Consider the following 27,488-nt stretch of genomic DNA (forward strand, 5'->3'; position numbering starts at 1 on the left):
AAACTGCACAAATGCTTTGCTTTTCTAAATGAGCTACCATGTAGGCATTTATATTAAATACTTCCAGAGAATATTATATGTTAGCAGGTAAAACCTCAGGCTTCCAGGTATTTCCCTCCCCCCTCAAAAGACAAACCCCTGTGTGACTTCCTAAAGAGAACAGGGAAGTTGGCATATTTTAGAAGTAGTGAAGTTAACCAGTGTCCTGCTTTAACTGGACTGAGAACTTGGTGCAGCTTTGAACTCAGGTAAAGTTATTTAGTTTACTTAACTATAAGCCAGATTCTGTCGTGTTTTTGAAACTCCTGCAGTGATGACACTTACATCCCAGTCCTACAGGCTGGTCTGCACAAGGTAGATCTTTGAGCCTCATTCGCTTCAGTGAGGATTCACTCCGGCACAGGGGTCAACCTGTGCAGAACAGCACTGCAGGATCAGAGCCTTAGGTTGCATCAGGGTTTTTGTTAGCTCATGTGCATTCCATATGCTATGTGTGCGAATGTAGTTTTTTTATTTTATTTTATTTTATTTAAGTCTAACTGAAGGATGGTTTAATAAAACTAAGCCTGTGAATGATGCACGTCACTGGTGGAATGGGACTGTTGAAGTTTTTAACTGTGTCAGAGAATGTCAGATTCCCAAACATCTGAGACATCAGACATGGCCATCTGAAGATGATATGGCAGCAGGTTCACTCTTGCACATAGGAGTAAATTAGCTGTGTGTAATATTGAAATATGTAAATAATATTGTGCAGGAAATATTTTTGCCATAGCAGCCAACGTAACTTAGGTCACATGGATACAGCTGAATTCTTCCAACTAACCAGGCTGCTGGGAACAATTCAGCGTACACTTCTGGGTTTAAATCAGTGTTCATTTCAACTTTCCAGTTCACCTTTAAAGAATTAATTACTTCTCAGTCTCTGGCTTTAGAAACACAAAGAGTTAATTCAGACTTCTGTGATTTGCAGAATTTCTTTGGCCCCGAGTTTGTGAAAATGACCATTGAGCCATTCATCTCCTTGGATCTACCAAAGTCAATCTTGGTAAGAAATGGTCTATTCATCAATAAGTTGTAGTAGGAATATAATAAACCATTAATACATCTTTATGACACATGTGACTGGTCTGATACTTTATTTCACAAAATGCAGACAAAGAAAGGGAAGAATGAGGATACCAGGCGGAAAGTAAACATAATGCTTTTAAGTGGGCAGAGGCTGGAGCTGACCTGTGATACCAAAACTATTTGCAAAGATGTTTTTGATATGGTGGTAGCCCATGTTGGTTTAGTGGAGCATCACTTGTTTGGCTTGGCTAGCCTAAAAGGTAAGAACAATGTTTTAATTTAACTGGGGAGGTATAAAATTACTCGAGTTGGCTAAATATGCTGTGTTGGAGACTGGCAAAGGAAGATTTGAGATAGATGGGAAACCAGAGCAATCATTTATGATAAATCCATTGATTTAGGGTCAGGCTCTGTCACCCTTACCTTGCTCCATGAATAGATCCATTTGCTGAAATTAGTATGGTATTACACAACCTGAAGAACAATAAGAGAATCAGGGTGGCCCTTTATCTTTGTTATTTTGCATTTTCTTCTGTCCTCCAAGTTGTCTTTCACTTTGTATGTTTCTGGTCAATAGGGACCTCTTGGAGATGTCTTTGGGTCTGATCAAAATACTCTGTTACAAAATACTTTTGCTAACATTACTCTTTCTTAGCAGAACCTTACAATGCAAGTATTCCCACTGACATCAGTAGGGCTACTTGTGTAGAGAGGTATTAGTCAATATACAGGTGGCAGCACTGAGCCCTTAGTGATTCAGTATAAGAGCTGATCAGAAATTTTCCAACAGAAGAGCTTTCCAAAGGAAAATGCTGATTCAGAAAATTGATTTTGCCAAAATTGACAGAAAGGTTTCCAAGGGACTTCTAGGCTTCTGACTCCCCAAGTTGCCTGTTGTCCCACCTTGTGGACTGGCAGGTTCCATATTGCGTGGGGAGTCTGGGAAACATGTAGAGAAAGTGAAATATAGTTTAGACTTTTTCTAACTGAAATTTTGGAATTCCCACTCTGTGGAATGCTCATTCGGAATGATTATTTTAACTTCTGGAATTTCCCACAGAACAGGAATTCAGGGTTTCTGACCACAAGGAAATGGATGAAGACCTCCAAACTCATTTCATGTAGGCCACCATATATCCATCATGAAGAGAAATACTTGTCTCTACATCCTGGGTTGAGTTTTAAATGGTGAAAGACTTTTTCTCCTTACTAACCACTGCGCCATTTACTCAGCTCATTTTATTGTGTATTATAATTCTCTGCTAGTTAATAAAATATTAACCATCAAGAATAAACTGCAAAATTGTAAAGCTGATCTTAATTCTGCAGCCGGAGAAAGTGTCTGTTTATGAAAATGCTTTCCTCTTACTCATGTTACAGACAATGAATTTTTCTTTGTTGATCCTGACTTAAAACTAACTAAAGTTGCTCCGGAAGGATGGAAAGAGGAACCCAAAAAAAAGAGCAAAGCCACAATCAACTTCACCTTGTTCTTTCGCGTTAAGTTTTTCGTGGATGATGTCAGTCTTATACAGTGAGTAGACGAACATTATTTTCTCATCATCCTCTTAGAGTCCCTCTCTATCTTTAATTTCCTCCCCCCACTTCAGGTTCTATGTGTACAATGTTAGAAGCATTGCTGAAAGGAGCAATATTGTGTGTTGTTTTCCCTCCAGGCACACTCTGACATGTCACCAGTATTATCTACAGCTACGGAAAGATCTCCTGAAGGAAAGGATGCATTGTGATGATGAGACAGCTTTACTGCTAGCATCCCTGGCCCTGCAGGCTGAGTATGGAGATTACCAGGCTGAGGTAGGATGTACATTCATCTACGATCAACTGCTATTTGTGCTATTCAATTACTGCACTTGCTCTGTGGTATAGTTCAGGGCTGAATATGTTCCAGTTCTTTGGGAGTTCAATTGATCTGCTGTTTGTAATTGTTACGCTGTTTGAAGTCTAGTGGAGAGAGAACACAGATGTGTTTTCATGCAGAGATGGGCCTCAGCCATAGAATTTCAGGTCTGAATGTTGAACCTGTGCCGTAGAATTCAGATATGGATCTGGATGTTGAACCCATTGTCCCTTCCAATGTTTGTGGCGGTTTGGATCCAGCATTGTAGTTTGGCCATTTCATGGATGTTGGCTTAAACCCAGTGTCTTAGTAATAGTAGAATAGAGAGAAGGGCCAAAAATGACATTTAGCTCTAACTCTGGGTTCAGAGTCTGAGCTCCTTCCCCCCACTCAGTCTGAAAGTTCAGATCCATGGTTTTAGCTGAAGCCCATCTTTACACACAAAAGATTGTTGTTCTTATGATAACATATGAAGAATAAAAATGCTTCACTTTATAGGTGCATGGCATGTCCTATTTTAGACTAGAACATTACCTACCAGCTAGAGTGATGGAGAAACTAGACCTATCCTACGTCAAAGAGGAGCTGCCCAAACTGCATAGCACTTATGTGGGTGCTTCTGAAAAAGAAACAGAGATAGAATTTTTGAAGGTAAGTCATAACAGCTCTTGAGTTCTCTTGTGTTCATGTGAGATTCCCTGTAGAAGGAGCATGGGATAGATAAAAAGCCTGGAATTGAAATGGAGAACAAAGGAAAATAGTTACTCTTCTAAAACAGCGTTGGCAAGGGGCAAAAGTTAAGAGGATCCGCTTAAAAGATACAATTATTAAAAGGGAGAAAAGGAAATTGTACATAATAAGCTTTTAATGTTCTTTCTTCAGCTGTTTCATTGGGTGCATTACGAAAATGTAATCAGATATTAAAGAATCTGATCATTGTACGATTATAAAGGAAACTCTTAGTTTATATATTTCCTCCTCTCTGAAATCACCTTTGTCCTAATTTGTTGACTAAAGGTTTCCCAGATCGTGATATTGCAAATAACCAAAGTCTTATTGCAACTCATACTATCCATGTCTAGGATATCCTAGAGTATGGTGTCTTTCAGGACACCTTCAGTGAAGCAGGGAGCATTAAAAATATCTCACAGGCATTTAACTCCAATTTTTTTCTTTCCTTTCCTTTGCAGATCACCTTTAAGCTAGCTAGTAGTACATATTAACATACACATTAATCTGTGTTTGACCAATGACAGATTGAATACAGCCATCTGCATATTTTATGATAGTTTAGAAAGGAAACAATTTTGGAAACTTAACTACACAGTTTGCTGCTACTTCTGCTATAAGGGCCCAGTCCTGCATCACTGAAGTGGATCAGTGTTTTACCATTGACTTCAATGGGAACAGTATTGACTCCTAAATGAATGTTCAGTAGTCTTACAATACACCAGTACACTATTGGTTAAAGGAACATAGGCAAGACAAACATTTAGCATTAGAAAGTGTCACTGAAAACTGCAAACAGAAAAAAAAGTAACAAAATTTGATCTGCATGCAGATTAGGAAAATGGGATGTGATGGGAGCTCCTAATTCAAGGCTGTCATATTTTGGGAAGTTATCTGTCACCAGGAAGGATTAAAATTGTAGCAAAGGGATTTCCAGGTTGCATTCAGTCAAGCATATCAGAGAAGATTCATGTCCTTGATCTGCATAGAGATCTTTAGATGTTTGCCCAAATCCTCTCATCATCACAGGATTTGTTTAACCTATGGCGGGGGGGAGACAGACTTCTTCAAACTTTAAAACCTCCAGTGGAGTGTAAAGATTTGGCTCCACCTCACTTCAAATAATCCAGAGCAGTGTTAGAAACATAAATAAGAGTAAATGTGACTGTTAAAACTTTGTGTTAATATTCCACTTGTAAATAGTTTAATAAATCTTTAATAATTTTTTTTAAATAACCAGTTGGTTAATTATTATAGATTGCGTATTACCATAACTTATAGCCATTTAGAACACCTTCTACCGATGTGCTCACAACTATCTACCACACATACTGCTCATGTCTTTAACATGTTTATAACATCTATAAATCCTCTATGAATTGAACCTCAATGTAAAGTGTGACCATATGATTTTTTTTAACTTGTCATTATCACTGTAGATTTTTCTAACATCCTTAACTTCATAGTCTCACAAACATGCCTCTATGTAGATGTGCCAGAGGCTGACAGAATACGGCATTCATTTTCATCGGGTGTTGCCTGAGAAGAAATCCCAAACTGGAATCCTGCTGGGAGTGTGTTCCAAGGGAGTTCTTATTTTCGAAGTTCACAATGGAGTCCGCACACCCGTACTTCGCTTCCCATGGAGAGAAACAAAGAAAATATCCTTTAGCGTAAGTCTATATATCTGGTTTTTAGCTTTGTGTTCATTATTTGTGTGTGTGTGTGTGTGTGAGTGTGTATTGGGCATTTTGCAGTGTGATCTGTACATTTCTTTTGTGGAGCTGGAGTTCCACCTCCATTGGGTTAACTCATGGGTTCTGCTGTTTAAGATTCTGAGTTACTAGGCCCATACGTCACAGGTGCTCCAAACTCAGCACAACTCAGGGGCCTGAAGGGTTTTTGCCACCACCTTTTCTTGTGAATTTTGAGATTTGCTCCCTACTCTCTGTTGGATTTATAGTAACATAACGCCGTTCCAAAAGGAAATTGTGCTTTCATGAGGAATTACAGTTAAGCACCTCCCTGCCTTCCAATCTCACCCTTTTGCTGCTTAACTTCCCCACTCTGGGACCCATCTCGGCATGTTTATCCTTCACCTGCAGGTGCCCTCTGCTGCCTCCGATTCCATCACCTGTTGTGATCATCCCCTTCTCTCTACTCCCCCACATGCAGCTCATCCCAGCCCCCTCACTTGTGTCTCCCCTCCAAACCTGTTTCAGCTCACTCCCCAGCCACTGCTCTCTCCCTTTAGCCTCCAATGCCATCGGAGTTCCTAGCATAGCTCCTCCTAACTCCAATGCCGTGTGGTCCCCCAAACCTCAATTTCTCCCATAACTCCCATCTCACCACCCAGCTCCGACACACCATTGTCCCTGTGTCCCTCTAATCTTCCCAGCACCTCAGCTCTCCCAAAGGCCCCGTAAACACCTCCCCACAACTTTTCCCAACCCTCTTCGGGCCCTGGAATACCACTTAGGGATCTGTTCCTTTCCTTTCCATTGTTTTCTGGGAGTGGCTGACTCATCTCTGTCCTCCAGGGTTTGCCAGGTAAGGGAGGAGTGCACTTGTAACCCCACTCCAACCGAGCTGGCAACAGGATCTTCAGGGTTGGAATGGCAAGTTCCCCTTACTCTGAAGGGAGCTCTGCGCTCACTTAGCCCTTTACAAACAGCATCTTGTTCCCAGGGAGTGTTGTTTCCCTGCACTCAAAGGGAAGTTCTTCCAAATAAAGGCAAGAATCCATCCTGAAGACAGGGAGAAAGCCTGCCCACTTGTTATGGCCATAGCCACTCCTCCCAGAGTGCATACAGGATGGGGTACAGCCTGCTGAGTGGAGCCAGAGGAAGAATTTCAAGGTAGTGGGCTGAGGGACAAATACACGGTACTCCACACACTTAGGAAAGCCACTTATGCTGCTTTATGGTTATGATGTTTCCAGGAGCAATTTAGCTAAATGATAATGAATGACAATAGCTGATGCTTAATCAGGACAATATTAGCAAACACCCCACTCAGTCGGGTCACTTTCAGATGATCTAATGGGTTAAGTAAGTGTTGATAGGTTTGGAATTTCAAGCGCTAGTCTTTCAACAGACAAAGAGGAGAAGTCTTTAATGCAATCTCCTAACTTCTGTGAAAACTACAAACTGCTTTGCCTTCACTAAGGTTTTATCTCAAGTTAGCTAACTCAGGTTAAGAGCACATCTTTTTTTTTTTTATATGATTTTGCTAAGATTTTTATAATTACCAAAGGGATTTAGGCATCCAGCTTCCATGGACTTTCAATGGCAGATGAGTTTGTAATTCCCCTGGGGGCTTTTTCAGAATTCCACCCTACAAATTCAGGTAGAAACTGCTGCTGTTAGTTTGTTGCTGACCCAACAGTAAGCAGTGAATTGAATATGTTTTGGGCTGGTTGAGATACTGTATAGTGGTTTTTGATGCAGGAATGTCACTGTGTAAATCTAACATTATTTTAAATGGATACAATTGTCTATATGTTAAAAATTCATCCAGTTAATGCAATTTGCTTTAGTAAGCCTTATTTTCAGACACCTGTTTGCACAGAAACATGTTATATTCTCTCAAGGCTGAAAAACAGCAACATTTTTATTACCTATTTTTCATCTTCTAGAAAAAGAAAATAACTCTGCAGAATGTGTCAGATGGTATAAAGCATGCATTCCAAACTGACACTAGTAAGACTTGCCAATACCTCCTGCACCTCTGTTCTTCCCAGCACAAATTCCAGCTACAGATGAGAGCCAGACAGAGCAACCAAGACACTCAGGACATTGGTAAGGACTGTGGTTTTCTTTCTTAAGAACGATAGCTGTCTATATTTATATGAAAAAAATGGTGCCAGTACTGTAGTAATTCCATGGAGCCCCATACATGTGCTACATTTGGAGGATCTATATTCTAAGGAAAGTATAGTAGGTCAGCAGTTCTCAAGCTGTGATCTGAAGAGAGCTGGCTAGTCACATGGTGCTGGCTCTCCTTGCTTCCAGCCACTGCGTTTGTGTAAAAGAAAGCTAAAAATACTTTCCTACTACTACTTTTTCATTTGAGCAATTTCAGTAGTTGCCACAACCGGGATGTGTGATTGCAGATCAGAGAGGTGCTCCATGTGAATGCAAACAGGAGGGGAAGCAGTTCATAACACCACATCTCTTAAGCAGTGGGGTGTCTAATCTATATGCTAATTAAAACTTATAATCAACCATCAAAAAAAGTACTATCTCAGTGTGAGTTGGTTCCTTCAGAAAGTAGTTGCCAATTAATCTTAATGTGAGTGGTTAAAATACAAGAAAAAGATTCCTTTGTAGATTAGTAACTTAAATTGGATTGAACAATGCTTTCCTCCTTGAAATAGATAAGCAGTGTTTATTTGACTTCTACTTGGAATGCAGCCTGGTTGGTCTGCTGGCTTTTTATAGAGCCCCCAAGGTGGTATTTTTTTCAGTCTGTTTTGTTCATTCTTACTTCGTTTTACATTTCAGTCAGTCTGCAGAGACATCTCTCCTATACAGCCAATTGCTGTACTGCAGATTTACACTGGTCTAACTGAGATCAGAGTCTGGCCCCATTGCTGTAGAAATGCTGATCTCCGATGAAAGAGAGAATTGACCACGGCAACTGTGCAGCTTTTCTGTTCTATCAGACACTGCAGACCATTTAGCATAAAGAAATGGAACAAAATGACTCAAGTCCCTTGAGCCATATTCTAACTCAATGTCAGTTTATTCTAGAAAGCACAGAAGACATTGCATGCAAGGCTTTCTTGCCCAGCCAGACTCAGCGACTTTTACACACACAGCTTGTGTTTTGTTATGGGAGTCTGGAGACTAATAGATTTGTTTTGCTTATGTGCACAGCAGCCTTCTGCGAATTCAGAGGCCTGGGAGTTCATCCATCAATTCTGAGCAAGAAGTAAATTAATTTTCTAAGAGAATTCCATTTGTTCAAAAATGAAACTAATGTAGGGGGAAAAGCATGCTTTCCTCCACAGTTTCACAATGGAACTATTAATGTGTTTTGGTAGACTCCTTTAAAGTGATTGCCCAGCCTGTATTCCCTACAGAATTAATAGAAAAATGTATACAGTAATATCCAAAAAGTTGTAGAGAGATGTTAAACAACATACAGTTTAAAATGAAACAACCACAACGTAAATAAACCAAGTAGTGCAGTATTATTATTATTAATAATATTCCTTAGATAGCCGGGGTGCACAGAATCTTCCATCAGGATCTCCACTCCAATATGCTGGGCTCAGTACAAACATAAACTAAGAGTCCCCGTCCCAAAGACCTTACAATCTACATAGGGAACAAGACCTAACGGGTGGATGTAGAACTCAGCAGAATGGGGGAGAAAGAACACATGGGTGACTGTAATAACAGCACAACATGCCTATAATAAAAAGTGGACGTCCTTAGTTGTGGGGGAGGGTTAATAGTATAAATTAACAAGAGATGCTACTAACTCTAATAGATGATACTAACTCATTAGACAATGTTCCATGGGCACAGGCAGCTGGGAGGTTATAAATAAGGATTTGAATGAGGCTATGACCCATTTCTTGGAAGTACAATGTATGATGTCTAAAAGGAGAGCAGTTGACATGTATCTTGGGTGTAGCAAAGTATTTGATAAAGTATTTCATGGGAACGTAGTAAGATAAAGGTCCTGGCATCAGTACTTGACCTAGCTAAATTAATTGCAACCAGCTAATTTGTATGAAGAATAAGTATAAAAAAGGACACACACACACTGCCCCTGGATGATGGGTGCAAGTGGGTTTCCTCAATTGCTGTCTGCTATTAAAACAGATGATTTATTGATAGATTTGAGAAGTGACAAAACAAATGAGGAGTGTAGCATACTGTGACCGTTATTCACTTGCTGCAGGAGGCGAGCAGAAGACTAGGGTGCATGGGATTTTAGTGTAAATGTAAGATCATGCTTTAGGAGAACACAAAATCCCTTGAACAGCATTCTTGCTGAGAAAGTCGGGGGAGACAATAGCTCAAAGGAAAGAGTTCAGTGTGTGATGGCTGCCAAAAATAAAAAGGCAGCTAACAAGGTCTTACGATGCATAAGAAGAGAGATTATTTATAAATCGAGACATAATGGTTTCTTTTATGTAACCTTTGTAAGAGTACACTTGGAATATTGAGTACCATACTGGGCACAAATTTAAAGATTGGAGATTCAAATTCTTGAAAGAGTGCATAGAAGGACTGCACAGATTAGTTAAGGATTAAGTCAGTCTTATGAGGAAAGACTTCACGCAGTTGAGTACATTTAGCCTGGGGGAAAAGAGAGACAGAAGACTTGATTAGAGCGCATGTAAGCATTTAAGAGTCTTAGCAAGATTTTTGGAAAGACGTACACCTGGCTGGCAGAATGAGAGGACATGATGTGAAGTTTGCAGCTATTTGAATAGTTCTTCTCCAAGGAGATCCACCAAAACGCGGAATAAACACTAGGGGAGATCTTGGAGCAGCAGGTACCAGACCATTTTAAGAAAAATGTACGTGCACAGTGGTTCTCCTTAAAAACTTGCCAGTTGTGCCTTGGATAAATAAATCTTTCCTTGTTTGCCTGCATACTTTGTAGAGAGAATGCTAAATTATTATCACAGTTACGTCATGTTCTAAGAATCAGAGGAAACTGTGGTATCTCGGATACCACTGTTGTGTGGTAACTGTTGCCAAATAGACTTTAAATGGTGACCATGATACTTTAATAATAATATTTAATGGGTGTACTGTACCAATTGAGAAACAGGGTTTTCCCATCAAATCGTGCAGCGTTGGAATCGTATGAGCTAAGTTTCTCTCTGTTCTTAAGCATCTTATTTCCCATCTGTGAACATGAATTGTAGTGGCATATGTAAATTAAGGATGGGTGAATCTCAGTCTTTCTTCTGAATTGAATCCAGAACTTCTGGGTCTGTAATGGGCTCTGATCAGCTGACTTTATTTAACTATTCTCTTTCTGCCTAGCTTCCAGACCTCAGTGCTTCCCCCCCGCCCCCACCCCTTACTGAGAGAATCCTGTTACAGGAATCAACATTGTCTACAGAGCACTGCTGGGCTCCAAGCAACACATGTGTTCTATTCTATGTCAAAGCACTTTGGGGCTTCTCCAATTGGGGACATCCCAAAGAGTGAGAAACCTGATTGCAATGGCACACGTCCAGAAGAGAGGCTGCCAAACCTCCTGGACCCTGCAAGAGGGACTTCAGTGGTAGAGGAACCGGTTATAGGAAAATTGTAAAATCCAAGGATTAGCTGAATGATTGCTGGGAGAGAGGGGCAAAGTGCCAGAGTCAGTTGTTGCAAAAGAGTCAAGGATTTTCAAGGACAACGCTGAGGGATGGTGAGAAGCCTGATGGGGAAAGAGATTTGGAGACTTATTGGGAGGTTTTGAAGAGGAGAGATCCCCGAAATGTTGAGTAGAGTTTTGAAAAGGCATCTAAACTCATGGATACTTAGCTAGGCCTTTGGCGGGATTTCAACCAACACAGTATTAAAACTCTTGTGCACTGATGGCAGTGCAGATCTCAGTCGTCTAGTGAAATTCAGGAGAAATATTGTGTGGTTTTGTGGAATTGACTCAAGTGTAGACTAAGCTGAGGTCAGCATACTGTTATTAAATCCAAGCCATTCTCTCTGAGCTAGATATTCCAGGCCATGTTAGTCATACATACAGTCCACTTATACTAAAAAAGCTACTGTTAAAAAATGCCCCATGTCCACTAGTTTTAAATATATCACACCAGCAGATGTTAAATTAAAAGAAAAAGTGTACTACAGGATTATAATTCATGTAAATCAGTCCTGTTTCCTTGCAGAGAGAGCATCATTCAGGAGTCTGAACCTTCATGCTGAGTCTGTTAAAGGATTTAACATGGGACGTGCAATCAGTACAGGCAGTCTGGCCAGCAGTACGTTGAACAAGCTCCGACCTTTGTCAGTTCAAGCTGAAATTTTGAAGAGACTCTCTTGCTCTGAGCTGTCACTTTTTCAACCATTTCCTGGCTGCTCCAAAGAGAAGAATGAGAAAGCTTCATGGGAAGAAAGACCCAGAGCCATGAGCAAATCATTTCATGATCTGAGTCAGAGCCAGATCTCTATTTACCCCCATCGGAAAAATGTTCTCACCGCTGTGAATTCCTCCCCACGGAAAATGGAGGAGCTGATAGGAAGAATCTTCCAACAGACGCCAAAATCTGATGCTGGAGCAATGAAACTGAACAAGTAAGAATCACTCTCACTTCCCAGAGCTTTGTCTTTTTATGCAAGGCAGCTACATTTTTACATCAGTTTTCATTTCTACCACATTTATTATTTATACTATTATTTTATTACATTGACTTCTCCCCTCTTCCTCCCTCCCTCCCGCCTTCCATTTCTTTCCCCATCCTGTTTAGTTCAAAATCTCTTGCAGGTTTAAATAGAAGCCTTGAAAGGAGGAAAAATGAATCAGACTCATCATCCATTGAAGATACTGGTCAAGCTTATGTTGTAGGTCAGCATGGAAAAAGTATTATTTTATTTGCTAACTAAACTCTAAAGTATTCTCTGATGTAAGGCTTTAATGTACAGGGTATCAGGTTTCTTCAGTGTTCTGCTAGGGAACTGTTTGCTACTGGCTTGTGTTGCTTTTACATACGGATTTTTTTAGGTTGTGTTTTGGTTTTTCTTTTTACAATCAAAATGTTTGAACAAATAAAAAAATCCCCTTTTCATAAAAATAACAAACCTGTGTGCAAATAGTGAGTGAAGTTCCAAAGAACTTCTCCCAATTCTGTCATTTGGGAACATCAGTTCCTCTGTGGATTTTTGTCTTTCATCACTGGCCTGCCTTTCCATCCCACCTCCCCAGCACATTTGCAGTGTTCTTTGGAGAAAAGGTTGGTTTCTTGGAGATGGGCTCAGTTGGGCATGAACTGGCTATTTTCCCGTATCTCCTCGAGCAGTACTTATAGAGTTCCCTCAGTCTCCGTTACTCTGGTAACAGGAATCTTGAATGGCTAGGATTCTTGCTACAGCAATGTGCATGCTATATCTTTAAAGGGTTATTTTGAGGAATTATGAAGCTCTAAAAAGATACACGTGATCAGTGTTTGTATGTGTACACACATACTCACACCAGCATGCACACACGCACATGATGCTACGATTATAAGCCTGTTTCTTCAGCTCTAGAAACACAGGCCTCTAATAACTGAGCTAAAAGAACTGCTGTAGCAGGTGGCTGGAGGACCCTTATCCTTCTGTGGACCTGTAACTAACAGACATAATCTTACTCTACCATTCTGCAAAGGGTTTGGGGCACAAATACAGATGATCTTGCACAGTCCCATTACCTTGAGTGGGATTCTGCACAGTAATAACTGTTTCCTATGCATGACCTTGGCAAGACGGGGATCAAAAGCAATATGTTAACAGGGGATAGAGAACTTAGAACTAAATGTTTCCGATTTTTAAGTGGAAGTGGTCGTCGAGCTCTCTGTTTGTCACTCTCCTGCTGCTCTCTGTAGTACAGCAATATCATCTTGAAATTAAAACCTCCATAGAAAATGTATTCCTTGACACAAATCTGTTGGTATATAGATATTCAGCTGAGGCTCTTCATTTAACTCCAGCAGTTTCTTAGTAATTGTTTTCTGAGGGAGGGTGGAGAAAAGAAGTGAGAACATAAATCAGAAAACTCGTTTGGTTTGTATTAGCATAGCATTGCTAATCAAGAATTGCAGGGAGCAAGACTATGCATAAATTTCTAAACCTCAGAGACACTTAAAAAAATAAAGGGAAACCATTGCGTTATGCCTGGATTATGTATTGCTGGGGATATTTTAAGAGTACAAAGAGATGTCAATTTAAATAGTCAGTTTCAATCTATGAATATGAATGAGGACTTAAAACTTCTCTAAATGTACATCTGAAGATGCAAAATTCAGTGAAAAATTCAACCTGGACAGTTTTTGTTGTTGTTGTAATTCTTATTGACCCACAAAGAGAGGAATTTTCCTGTGTCTAGTGTACATGAATTGGTTAGGCATATACATTGTGTAATGTTAGTAGTTTTAGCCTCTGACTTTATTTTTATTGATAGATTTTTTTTAATGTTAACTTTTTATATGAAGGTGAGAATAGCCTGAGACCCTCAGTTCTTTAGTGAATCCACCTTTTCTCCAACCCATTGCCACTCTGAACTTTGAAACAGGACTGAGATGCACCTGTAATTTAATTTTGCTAAATCAAAACCTCTGGCTTTACCCATGTTCAGCATGAATAAGAAATGCAATATCATGGATCAACTTTTGCACACACTGTATATAGATATTACCAAGAAGCACTGTAGTTTTATTAAAAAGGTTGAAATATTGTTAGTTAAATCTCTAATAGTTGCATTTACATCCCAGGTATTAACATGAATAGTTCTGGAAATCCTGCATCAGCGCCACTGCAAGAAAATGGTAGGTTTCTAATAAAATCTCTTTATGATATTTAAACACATGTGCCTTGTGCTTTTACTGCCCCCTTGACTACCATTGTCACTTTTGTCATCTTATCGGATACCTTCTTCAGATAATGGGATAGGTGCCCTTTGCTTTTTAAAATGTAACTTCTAACAGCTGATGTTGACTCACTTTCTTGCAAGATTTTCCAAAAGAGTCACAGCCAAATATAGTCAGTAAGCAGCCTGTGTTGTTTGAGATTTGTAGGGATGCTGTCACCTTAAAAATCATGCTCTTTAGAAGTCATTTTTTCCCTTTGGTATGCTGCTAGTAACACCTTAGAAACTGAAAGTGAGGTTTCTTTTCAAATTGTGGTGTATTTGGGTGTTTTTGTTTTTTGTTTGTGGTTTCTTTTGACCTTCTCCAGTGGTGACTTGTTTTCATATGTTTCCCAAGGCAGTCTGTTGTCATGTCCTGGTACTTCCTACTTAACACGCACCAGCACGGTGATCTCGCAGAGCTGATACTGTGCTCTAAAAGCCCCTATGCAGTCTGTAGGGTCAGATTGTGATGATAGCATCTGTCCCAGCCTCCGAACTAGTGATTCCAATATGAGTAAATGCATTTCAGTTGTATAATGTAACCTAGCTGTTTCTTGTTTTTGTTTGATTTGAACCATACTACTGTGTGTTTTGACCTTACCCTACCCAATCCGGCCAATCTCTTACCATCCACCTTCCAAACAACACCCCCAGACACTAGTGTGATTTCTTCTCCAGCCAATCCCTGACCAGTCTTCCCCCTCCCAAAAACACAGCCGCGACACAACATATTGCATGTCACCACACACACAGCACTTGCCAAATATTTAGCCGCCGGCACTAAACATACCAACATGATGTGTAGCATGCGCCAATCACCCCTCAGCAGCCACATACACTGACAGCACTGGCTGTTCCTTCTACATCCCTCCTGTGGTAGGGAAGCATCACTTCTCTCTCTCTCCTTCCATTCTCATCTGGGGGCAGTTCCTCTTTTCTCACTCCTATCACAATAGGGCGTTGGGTTTCCTGTTTTGAGGAAGAGTTAGGGTTGTCCCCCTTCTCCCCGGGAGATGTCCCAATGGCAGAGCTGCCCCCACTCCTGATCTGTCTCTCCTGGTGAATCATGGGGTGGGGTGGAACCAGGACACATGGCTCATGTTACTCTGCCACTACTGCCAAGGACGCTTGTAGTGGCCTGCAGCTGCTCTTTGTCTCATTGGGGGAGACTGCGCTACAGCAGCTCTTCTTCTGTCCTGCGGCCTGCTGGGTAAGCAGGCAAGGGAGCACTTCTCTAGGTGACTGTGGGCACAAGTCCAGGAACTCATTTTTATTTTTTTTAAATGCTGGAAAACAGCATTTTGTATCGGAACAGGGTTTTTTCCCCAAAAAAACAGTATATTTCAGAATCTAAATGTTGGGGCCTATTTCAAGTTGACAGGGTCCCTTTAAGAATGAGATGGATAAAATCTGAGGGCCCTCAAAGCTTGTAAGGTTAAAGCAACGCAACTTATCAAACTACAGCAAATGCAAAGAAAGAAATCTGCACATCTGTGTGCTGGAGTTAAGAAATTTAGAGCCTCTTCCTGCAAACTCGTCCCACAAACATCCCCCATTGAATTCAATAGCTCTGATTCTGCAATGCAGAACTTAACTTTCCGCATGTGCTTATGTCTTTCTTTATTCGTGAAACACTTAAGCACACGCTTTAGTGCTTTGATGAATGGGGCCAATATGTTGCAAAATCAGAGAGCTTGCAGGATTGTAGCCCCAAACAGTATATCCTAAAGACTGGTTTTTACACGGAGGAAGGAAAAAGAGTCATTTTGTTTGGTTTAAAAATAGAGAGAATTGAATGGAATTTTAATTCAGCTGTAAAGTGGTGGGAGGAGTAGGTAATAGAATCATAAAAATGTAGGGCTGGAAGGGACCTCAAGAAGTCATCAAGTCCAGCCCCTTGCGCCGAGGCAGGTCCATGTTTGGACCTGTCAAACTCGATAGTGCCCTTTGGAGTTACAAGACAAGTCCTGTAAATAGAGTGGTATAAAATGAACATAAAAGGCACATCATTTTGCAGATGCCCAATCAATATGTTTTATTATCAAATTATGACTTTTTAATAGACACTCTATGCTCTCCCTTGTTTGTAGTGTCCTTGCCAGAAAGGGAGATAACCTTGGTGAATCTGAAGAAAGATGAGAAACATGGCTTAGGTAAGTTACTAAAGCCTTGTGATCCGGTAACACACATATATACACACACACACTGAGGAAACATGGTTGGGAAAGGCAGCGTAGGCCAGTGGAAATATCTCTGGACTTGGAATTTGGGCACCCAGAGTCTATTCCTGGCTCTGATGAATGATCTTGGGCAAGTCTGTCTCCGTTTCCTTGTCTGTCGAATGCAGATAATGATCTGTACATCCCTTTGAAAAGCTCCATATCAGTTAAATTTCGTCATTAGTTTTGTAAGCCATTAACCTGCTGAAAGACATCTCAATGCCATTCCAAATTATGCAAGTAAAAATTACTCTAAATTGGGTTTGTGTCTGTGTCCAAGTAACATGGACAGCTGTGAAATTTAAAAAAAACATGACAAAGCCATTATGAACTACTTTTACTGCTTTCCTCTGCTGTATAACACACAATTTCATCAGAGAGGGAACATTAGTTCATGGTTTAAAGCAGACAAATGAGAGACAAAAGAACTGGATTATAGTCCCTGCTCCACTACTGACTTCCATGTGATCTTGGGCAAATTGTCCCCATATGAAAAATGAGAGTAATTTTATACCTGACCCACCTTTGTGACGTCCTTTGAGATGGCCTTTTGACAGTTGCTCTGTAGATTCAGTGTATCGCCACTGTGTAAATCCAAATGGGGAAAATACCAAGAAGAAACATTATTTATATTTGAGCCTTAAACTCATAGATTGCAACAAATCTCTTAAAGACAACCTTAAGATGTGGGAAAAGTGTGTGTGTGTGTGAGGCAGCTGCGGGGGCTTGAAAAATTAAGAAGAAGAAAATCAAGTGTGGTCTTCCCAGGTTTACCTGAAGAGACACATTGCAGGTCTCAGATGTGGGTTGTCAGCCTTAACTGACAGGCCAGAGTGTTACATCTTTAACCAAGAGAGATTTACTCTAAGTGTAGTTCAGACATTTGAGTTAAATGAACATTAACAAAACAAGCAAACCCAAACGTTTTAAATAGATAAAAATATCTCGAACCTGCTCAATGAATTAATTTAGACTTCCTTCATATCTCTGATGTACAGTCCTCCAGGTTTTCCAGTCATCTCTAGAGACTTTCAGGAAAGTCAGTTAGGCAAGGTCTGAATTTCTTAGGTAAAAATCAAGCAGAAAAGAAAATAATATTGAAATAACCCTTTTAAGCCTTCTTTACGCAACATAAAAATGAAAAAAAAAATGGAGAAGACCGCAATCTTTTCCTTTTGCAGGTCACTTTTACATATATATGATCTTAAAAGCTGCTAGAGTAGTAAATATTTTGTATCAAATGGCAAAAGATAAACTTGTAAAGAATGAATGAATGGTTGACATCTGTGTGTGTGTGTGTTTGTTTTTAAATAGGATTTCAGATTGTTGGTGGGGAGAAGACTGGAAAACTTGATCTGGGAATTTTTATTCATTCAGTAATTCCTGGAGGGCCAGCCGACTTGGATGGGTCCTTAAAACCAGGTAAATTATATGATTAGGAAAAGATGTGCTCCAGACAAAGGACTGGGAGCCAGAAACTCCTTCATTCTAGTCCTGTCTCTAATACTGACTCCATCCCTGGCTGTGGGAGGTCGTCACTTAAATGTCTCTGGCTCTATTTCTCCATTGACCATACATATTGATAATAACTTCAGAAGTATTAATGATTGATTATCGTTACGCACTATGAAAATGAAAGGTTCTGTAGAAGTCCTAAGTAGTATGAAAATTATTACAATTCATGTAAAGAAATTATGATGTTTGACTTCACTATTTCATGGCTACTTTATTTCAGTTTTAAACGCCGCAAAACCACACTTCTATCTGAAAAAATGCAACTTACTGTTGTCACAAGTAATTCCTAAAATTGTGTTTACCTAATCTCAACTTTTTCAATGTATTTACTTTGTACATTTGACAGCACGATGGATAGCCAATTTCACTGTTTCACAATACTCAGTTTCCCTTTTTGTTTGTTTGTGTTGTTCATAAAGCAATAAGGAATGTAGAAATGCTCGTAAATTAGAGAACAATGTAGTTGTAATCCCACCAAAATTGTCAGGGAGACAAAGACAGGTTTAGGAGCTGAAGTTACTTTAAACTCATTTTTAAAACTTGTCTAGGCTTCAGTTTGACAGTAATTTTATTTGCCAAATATTTTGATTTTCAGTATCAACTACTGAGAATGAAAATGAGCACAGAGCTTTGCACAGTGATATAATCTTGCTACCTCATTAAAGTCTGGAAATGTAAATGCTGGATGTGACGGGTTGGGTCACAGAAAACCCCTTGGGAACTGCCAGCTGATGTGCTGAGACTACCCCTGAGCCTGTTTCCCCTGGTAGCTTGGGACTTCAGACGTAGGTCTGAACCATGTCCCCCAACAGCTGCAGGCTTAACTGAAAACAGCTTAAGAGGTATTCCTGTCTCCAATACTCAGCCTCCCAACTCCCAATGGGGTCCAAACCCCAAATAAATCCATTTTATCCTGTATAAAGCCTATACAGAATAAACTCATAAATTGTTTGCCCTCTATAACACTGATAGAAAGATATGCACAGCTGTTTGCCCCCCCCCCAGGTATTAATACATACTCTGGGTTAATTAATAGTTAAAAAGTGATTTTATTAAATACAAGAAGTAGGATTTAAGTGGTTCCAGGTGATAACAAACAGAACAAAGTGAATTACCAAGTAAAATAAAATAAAACACGCAAGTCTAAACCTAATGCAGTAAGAAGCTGAATACAGATAAAATCTCACCCTCAGAGATATTCCAATAAGCTTCTTTTACAGACTAGCCTCCTTCTAGTCTGGGTCCAGCAATCACTCACACCCCAGTGGTTACTGTTTTTTGTTCCAGTTTCTTTCAGGTATCCTTGGGGGTGGAGAGGCTATCTCTTGAGCCAGCTGAAGACAAAATGGAGGGGTTTCCCAGGGGTTTAAATAGACGTTCTCTTGTGGGTGGACACCCCTCCCTCCCCCTGTGTAGAATCCCAGCTTACAAGATGGAGTTTTGGAGTCACATGGGCAAGTCACATGTCCATGCATGACTCAGAACTTACAGGTAGCAGCCAATGTTCACATGCTACCTTGAACGTCTTCAGGTAGATTTCTTATGTGGAATGGAGCCTTCCAAGATCCAGTGTATGTTAAGTGTTTCTTGATTGGGCACTTGCAAAATCCTTTCTAAAGAAGCTGCCCAAATGCTTTACTAAGGCTACTTAAAATCAAACAAGTACACAGCCAATATTCATAACTTCGAATACAAAAATGACACATGCATACAAGTAGAATGAATATATTCAGTAGATCATAACCTTTGCAGAGATATGTTACATAGCATATGTAGCATAAAACCTATTCCAGTTATGTCATATTTACATTCATAAGCATATTTCCATAAAGCATTATGGGGGGCAATGTCACACTGGATTGTTTGTATCTGAACGAATCCTTTTGTGCAGGAGACCGTCTAATATCAGTGAACAGCGTGAGCTTAGAGGGTGTCAGCCATCATGCAGCATTAGAAATTCTGGAGAATGCTCCTGAAGATGTGACGCTTGTTATCTCTCAGCCCAAGGACAAACTTTCCAAAGGTATTTTAAAACATTCTTAAATTTATATTACAAATTCTGTTCTTTCCTTTACCCTTCATTATAGGAGAGATTGATTTCCACCTGCACCCTAAGACCTCTCATGATGCACTTTTAATAACCTTCTGAAGAACCAAATGCCTGATTTTGCTTTTCTAAGGGCTTGTCTGTACTGCACCACAGTGTGGACTGCCGGGGGTGTGAATTGCAGAGCTCACCAGAATATTGCAATCTAATTGCCCCGTGTAGACGCTGTTGTCATGAACTAAAAGGTACCTAGCTCACGTTAACATAGTCCTGTTTAAAAGAGGACTATGTTAACATGAACTGGGCACCTTTTAGTTCACAACAGCAGCATCCACACGCTGCAGTTAAAGTGCAACATTTTGGTATATTCTACAATTCACACCCCTGTAGTCCATGCTGCTGAATAGTGTAGAAATAGTCTGAATGTTTAAATTGTTACTATAACTCTCTGAGTTTGAGTCCATGCTCCAATACTGGATTGTATAAGAAATTTATCACTATAAATTTTGTGTGTGACTAGTGTATACTCTTGCTTCATTGATAAGATTGAAGATTGTCATTTTTGTTAACCTGAGTAATCATGATTTCAGACTAAATGTTACATGTTAATTGTTGGATTTTGATTTTTCAGTGTCATCTATAAATCTTGCCAATGGAACAAAGAGTTATTTAAGGAGGCCTTCATCAATGCAGGACAATGAGGCAGAATCATCTTCAGAGGAACGCAACAGGTCACGAGGTCACCAGAGGCCCATCTCGGGGAGTTCATCTGGATTGTCTGTGGGCAAACAGGACAGAAGCCTGAGCTCTCAAGATTCCAGGACTGAAAGTGCCAGCCTGTCTCAGAGCCAAACAAATGGCTTCTTTGGCAACCACATCGATGACAGAGCCCAGCAGGGTTTGCAGCACTGCAGTGATTCTCAGTCTGCCCTTTCCAAAACTAATGAGAAAAAAAGGAACTCTGCAGATGATATCCAGGCAAAAGTGAAAAGGCCTGGGGTAGTGGAAACGGTGGATTATTCTGACCGAGGGGATTCTGACATGGATGAAGCAACTTACTCCAGCAGTCAGGAGCAACAGGCAGCTAAAAAGGCACAGTCCACTTCTGTTGAATGCTTTCAAACAATTTCATATAGATGGCTGACTAGTCTGCTGTAGATTGTTAATGCAGTGCTTGAGGGGGAGGGAGCAGACGGAGGGAGGGACAATCTGCAGCTTCCACTGCTAACTACTAACGCATTTGGTACTAATGTTGAAGTACAGATTTTCTAATGCTAACTCCCTTTAGTGCTTCAAATGTATGACTGATAAGGGAACTGAATAAACAGGCCACTATTTAAAATGTATCTTTCTAACCCATTAGAGGTTTTTTCAAATTACCTGGAAAAAAATTGCTCCCAAAATTTCAAAGAGCTGAGTAGGGCTTTAGCTGCGTGAATACAATTTACTCGAGTGGGAACCTTCTTGCTCAACCTCAGCATGACTCTTTTTTGAGCCTTAAAGGGGCCAAATTCTGCCCTTGGATATGTATGCAGGATTCTCATTGATTGAATAGAAAATCTGCATGCTCATCCAAAGGCATCATTTGGCCAAGGTGATTGTAGCAAATGACCATATTTACAGGTATCAGTTTCTTTACAGACCAGGTAAATTGAGTTTTACCTTCATTAGGGAAAAGCAGTGATACTATCTGGGATGAACGGGTAGGCTCGTAGCAGAACAGGGGTCCTTCTGGGTAGGGTTTGAGGGGGGGGGGGGAAAGGAAAATGTATGTGTAGGTTCTACATTCAACCAGTGAGCAGAGGAGACCTGATGCTTTGCCTGTCTAAAAGTAAACTGACTGGGGACATTGTACATTCATTCCTAAAGGTAATGGCCCTGATCTCAGTTGATGGAAATGTCCTTTGAAGTGGAGCTACCCCAGTTTACCCCATCAGAGGATCTGCCATAACTGAGTTCTTGGTACAATGATTCCTTCATTTTAAAGACCAGCACATACAAGTGTACAGGTCTATAAAAACATTTAGCCACTATGGACCAAGTTTATCCCGAGATTAAGAACATACAAGTACAATAAATGCATTTACAGTAGGAAAGAATCTGAACCCTATTTTATTAACCAGTGCTCTCAATTAACCCCTTTCTGCTCTGTCTCACCCATAAATGCACAGTGGGAACTAATAATTAACTTTTGCTCTAACAGGGAATCATTATTTCTTTTTGTCTTTTTTTTTCTGTTTTTGTTTTTTGTTTTTTTTGTAAAGGAGTCTTCCTCAGTGAATACAACAAACAAAATGAATTCTAAAAAGCTTTCTGCAGCACCTCTTAAACCTGGAGATATCTTTGAGGTCGAACTAGCCAAAAAAGATAGCGGCTTGGGAATAAGTGTCACGGTACTGTTTGACAAGGTTTTTAGATGTTTTCTCTTCTTCTCCACTCCCAGCAACCTGTTCAATTGCTAATTTACAGGGAAGCAAGGTGTTTTAAAAGGACACTGTCCAGTACCTGCTCACAGATACGTCCATCTCCCTGAAGATGGAAAATATTAATTATTTCCATCTCTCTTTTCTTGTCATCTCCCTATTAATTATTATGTATTATTATTATTATTTATTATTTTTAATTACTTGCACTACCATACTGCCTAGCAGCCCTAGTCTTGGACCGGGACCTCATTATGCTATGTGCTATACAAATACAGAATCAAAAGACTCCAAAAAGTTTACAATCCAAGTGTAAGACGCAAGATAACAGACGTATACTGACAGATGTGGGAGTACAGTGAGGAAAAAACGAGACAGTATTGATCTGTATGCTAGACAGTGGTCTTAGCGCACCAGCAGCCAAGCTGTTGTCAGGTAGGCATCACGGTAAAGGAGAGTTGTAAGGAGGCACAAAAGTGCTCGTTTGAGAATTTAACGAGTGGGTGGTGGAGACTAGCATAATGGGTTGATCGGAGTCGGGAGTCAACCTCCAATACTGAATGAGAGATGATGGACAGTGAAGGGCCTTGAAGGTGAAGTCAAGTAGCTTTTGTTAGGAGGTTGACATTAAAGGGCTAAATTCATCCCTAGCATAACACCATTGAAGTTAATGGAGTTAAGTTGGGCCAGATTTGGTCCAGCATTATTTTTGTTTTACTGACTTGTTCACCAGCAGCATCAGCCTCTCTAAAGAGGCTTTGTCACTTGTTCTGTGCTCTCCCTCTACTGGCTGAGAGGCAGAAGAGCACAAAACATTTTTGTCTAGGTAAGGAGGGGCTGGTTATTATTTTTTGTCATCCTTCTAGCAAGTCGGTAAGGAGATAAGGAGATAGATATCTATTTTTAATTTTAAAACTTCACACCATCTGAAGAAGTGAGGTTCTTACCCACGAAAGCTTATGCTCCCAGTACTTCTGTTAGTCTCAAAGGTGCCACAGGACCCTCTGTTGCTCTTTACACCAGATTATGTTTGTAAACTGGCTCAAAGTTTAGGCCTAATCTATTTGACAATGTCCCTTTAAAGACAAAGTGAATAATATATCATTATATCACCAACACTCCATTTGTGTTTCTGTAGGTGTCAAAACAACCTTTGGTTCTTAGACAATTTAACTTTCAAGAATTAATCTAACTGATTCACCTCCCAATTCTGCAAACAATTTGAATGTCAACAGTAGCATGCTGGTAATAGTGAGCATATATTAAACAGAGTTCAAAAGAGAGGCAATTTCAGTGGCTATTTACTGTATTACAGATATATGCATTTTCTAAATAGATTGTGTATCCGGACACCTTCCTTCAAGTGTAGCAGATTTTAATGCATGTTACTTTGAAGATGAGGACAGCAGAATAAAGCTGTTTCCTTTTTACATCCCTAATTCAATCTTTCATGCACTTTTTAGCCATCACTGGAACAATTTCTAATGTTTTCAGATCAGAAATTGTGATAGTGGGTGTTCTATACCCACAAACAGTAGCTATACGTAAGGCTAGGAGTCTGTCACCGAGGTCATGGAAGTCATGGCAGGTACCTGAGCAGCTCGAGCGGCCCCTGGGCCATCCACACCGGCCGCTGCTGGGGCAGTCTCGGGCCACTGCACCCCTCCCTCCCATCAGCAGCAGGAATTTGGGTGTGGGAGGGCTCTCAGGGCTGAGGCAGGGGGTTAGGGTGCGGGAGGGGGTGAGGGCTTTGGGTGGCACTTACCTTGGGGGGGGCGGGTCCCGGAAGCGGCCGGCATGTCCAGCTCCTAGGCGGAGGCGCAGCCAGGTGGCTCCGCGTGCTGCCTCTGCCCACAGGGGCATCCCCCACAGCTCCCATTGGCCGTGGTTCCTGGCCAATGGGAGCTGCAGAGCAGGCGCTCGGGGCATGGGGCAGCGTGCGGAGCCCCCCTGGCTGCACCTCCACGTAGGGGCTGCAGGGACATGCCGGCCGCTTCTGGGAGCCGGGTAGGGAGCCTGCCAGCCCCCCCAGTCCTCTTTGCCCCCTCCCCCCCCCAGCACCAGTGGAGGTCCTGAGCCACCACAAGGCCGCTCCTCCCCTCCCCCCCAGCACCCAAGTTTTAGTCAGGGATATACAGTACAAGTCATGGATAGGTCACGGACGTGAATTTTTGTTTACTGCCCATGACCTGCCCATGACTTTTACTAAAAATATCTGTGACTAAAATGTAGCCTTAACTATAGGTAATGCACTCTTCTTAAGTATCTTAAACAGCTGAAGGCAGATACAAGTGGTTTCTAACTGGCAGGAGAATTAGATAAAGGACTGTAAGCTTGAGTTGATGGTGAGGGGGAATCTTTACTACAGATTCTTTGGTCCATAGTCTGGATTATGGCTCAGTTACATATTGTAAACTTTGCCTATGAATTGTAAATAAAAACATGCTCTAAATCTAAAGAAATTTTAGTAATTATCACTAATCGATTAGGAGCCAGATTCACTATGACAGATGAATGAAGGTGTAAATTATGCAGTAGTATAATGATGACGTAGCCATTAACATGCAGCAACCCTGCTATTCCAGTGACTCTGTCGATGCTGCCAATGATCACCAGTGCAAGGACTTTCCTCAGAGGCCTAACAAGTGGTCTCCAAATCTCACTTTATCATGTTCTGCCTCCACTGTTCTAAAATCTACTGTCAACCTTTAGCTTACTCGGAAGTAATATTCAAACAATTGGATCTTTGGGGCACACACTGAGATCATTTGTGGGCTAGCTCCTCCTCCTCCTTTAAAAGTTTGGGGGAAATCCCTGAAATAACATCGAACTGTGTGGTGATGGCTATATGCATTAAACAAGTAGGTTGAGTGCTCCAAAGTAACTTCACTTGAAACCTAAGCAGACCTTCAACCCAAATCTTCATGGCACCTCCTAGCTCAATATATTTTTGCTTTCAAGACAGCTTTCTGTAACCTGAGAGAGAGAATACCTTTTAGTTTCACATTACTTTAATGACGATGAACAAACCTAGGATATTGCATGTATGCATCTTTTATTTTGACTGCTGATGCATGTTGTGCACAAACAACACTTAGCTTTTCCACACTCATATATGCAGATTCTAGTGCTTTCGTAGTTCTGCTTGAAGGACGCTTGTTTTACTAGAAAGGTTTGCATTTGAGCGTAATAGTTTTAACCCCCACCCCCCCACACACATCCACTCCAATTGGTTATGATTTGCATGGATCTCAAAATATTTTATTTACAATAAGTTGGCTGTTGCTTTTACGTGCTGATGGCTTGAGTGCTTCCTGAGTTTCTTAAGGGTTGTTTAGCTTTCTTGATCTAAGATCTTCTGTTTAAGTGTTTAAAGGTTTGCATTTTACCTATTTATTCTCCATTTAGGGTGGTATAAACACCAGTGTAAGACATGGTGGCATTTATGTGAAGGCCATTATTCCTAAGGGAGCAGCTGAGGCTGATGGTAAAATTCAGAAAGGTACATACTTTGCTCTTTCCACAAGTTTTCTTAAATAGCAGTAGAATGAAATCCAGATGACTTTATGTAGGCTTTGGAGAGGCATCATGGTCTAGGAGCTAAGAACTCCAGAGGTCTGCTGACTGCCTGGCCTTGGTTACTTGTAATCTCTTTATGGGTCTATATTGCCGATGGGAAACTACCTACCTCTCTGAGGTTTTTCTGTAGCACTGCGTCACCTTAGTCTCTACCTCATATGGGTGGTGTAAGGGTTAATTTGTAAAGCACTCTGACCATTTAAATGGTTAATAAGTGCTAAGTTTTTATAAATTTGACAGTGTTATGCAATGAGGAGATAAGAAAGGATTACAAAGTGTGGGATATTGCAGTATCTGCAGAAACTGCTGAAGCTGTACTGGAGAAAAAAATGACAAAATATTTTTAGTCACTGTTTCCTTCTAATGCATTCCGCTTTAATGGAGCAAATTGCTCTGATTACGCCCAGAGAGAGGAGAAAGAGGCTTTGTGTAATTAGTGACCTCCTCGCTTGACATGCTAAGTATCTCACTACAAAAAATCCTTGTAATAGCTCTGACAGTCTTTGTTTTTAAATCAGTCCTCTTAGTGAAGTGGAGTCCCACAGTTAGACGAGGGGTTATTATATTTCTCCCCAGATTTCCCAGTGAAGCATTGCTTCGAGCATTAAAATGGTCCTAGATTTTGGGGTTGGAATTCAGTTACAGAATGCTTCTGATACAAAAAGCCCTATTCTCCTCTCAGTGCATGGGGGATTGCCCAAGTCACTGCCCTTGTTCATTGAGAAACGAACAGATCAGTCTTACATGGATTATAAGCATGTTCTATATGAATTATTTTTTTATTACATTCTTCCTTCTTCTAAATCATGCATTGTTTGCTTCTAGGTGACCGTGTGCTCTCTGTCAATGGGATTAGTTTGGAGGGTGCTACCCATAAACAAGCTGTGGAAACCCTGAGGAACACTGGCCAGGTAAGATAATATCAGGGGTGAAAGTAAGGCAGTACGGGCCGGTACGGCGTACCGGGAAAAAGTGGCCGCCAGTACCAGCCCCTGCCACTTTAACGCCGCTTTTGTGCCCCCTGTCAGCAGCCCTGCCGGGTCCCTAGTGGCAGGGCCGCTGACGGAGGAGCCAAAAGGGGCAGTCACATTAAAGCGCTGCCGCGGCAAAGACCCTGCCTAAAGCGCTGCTAGGGCAGCGCTTTATCGTCCCTGCCCCTTTTGCCTCCCCAGACTGCCAATGGATGGGGGCAAAAGGAGCAGCTGCCCCGGGGCCAGCGATTTAAAAGGGCCCAGGGCTCCGGCCACTGCTGCACTGGAGCCCTGGGCAGCATGGGCCAGGCAGCCTGAAAGGGCTGGCTGGGGGATGCTGACCCCCAGTCCCTGCCCCTTCCGCCCTTGGCCCTGCCCCTTCTGGGGGGGGGGCGGGGTGCAGAGCCAGCCCCCGTACCGGTAAGTTTTCAATTTTACTTTCACCCCTGGATAATATTCTTCTCCTATCTTAGGTAAATAAACTTATCATCAGTA

General features: G+C 41.0%; 1 protein-coding gene across 8 annotated transcripts in view; it reads left to right on the forward strand.

Moving 5' to 3' along the window:
* The window catches only part of PTPN13 (protein tyrosine phosphatase non-receptor type 13), a 185,043-nt gene that overhangs the window by 126,226 nt on the left and 31,329 nt on the right, over positions 1–27,488 (forward strand). For 4 of the 8 annotated variants that reach the window (XM_054030081.1, XM_054030082.1, XM_054030085.1 and 1 more), the window contains exons 11-27: positions 974–1,048; positions 1,157–1,331; positions 2,452–2,605; positions 2,748–2,886; positions 3,428–3,580; positions 5,149–5,331; positions 7,296–7,458; positions 11,526–11,931; positions 12,105–12,202; positions 14,103–14,156; positions 16,330–16,392; positions 17,773–17,880; positions 19,865–19,996; positions 20,652–21,112; positions 22,285–22,428; positions 25,852–25,945; positions 26,848–26,933. In XM_054030081.1, coding sequence (XP_053886056.1) covers positions 974–1,048; positions 1,157–1,331; positions 2,452–2,605; positions 2,748–2,886; positions 3,428–3,580; positions 5,149–5,331; positions 7,296–7,458; positions 11,526–11,931; positions 12,105–12,202; positions 14,103–14,156; positions 16,330–16,392; positions 17,773–17,880; positions 19,865–19,996; positions 20,652–21,112; positions 22,285–22,428; positions 25,852–25,945; positions 26,848–26,933 — 2,688 coding nt within the window. The remainder of the gene's footprint in view (positions 1–973; positions 1,049–1,156; positions 1,332–2,451; positions 2,606–2,747; positions 2,887–3,427; positions 3,581–5,148; positions 5,332–7,295; positions 7,459–11,525; positions 11,932–12,104; positions 12,203–14,102; positions 14,157–16,329; positions 16,393–17,772; positions 17,881–19,864; positions 19,997–20,651; positions 21,113–22,284; positions 22,429–25,851; positions 25,946–26,847; positions 26,934–27,488) is intronic. The other 4 variants (XM_054030084.1, XM_054030089.1, XM_054030088.1 and 1 more) reach the window with 3 other exon arrangements.

The sequence above is a fragment of the Malaclemys terrapin genome, chromosome 5, assembly GCF_027887155.1.
Source record: "Malaclemys terrapin pileata isolate rMalTer1 chromosome 5, rMalTer1.hap1, whole genome shotgun sequence".
Lineage (NCBI taxonomy): Eukaryota > Metazoa > Chordata > Testudines > Emydidae > Malaclemys > Malaclemys terrapin.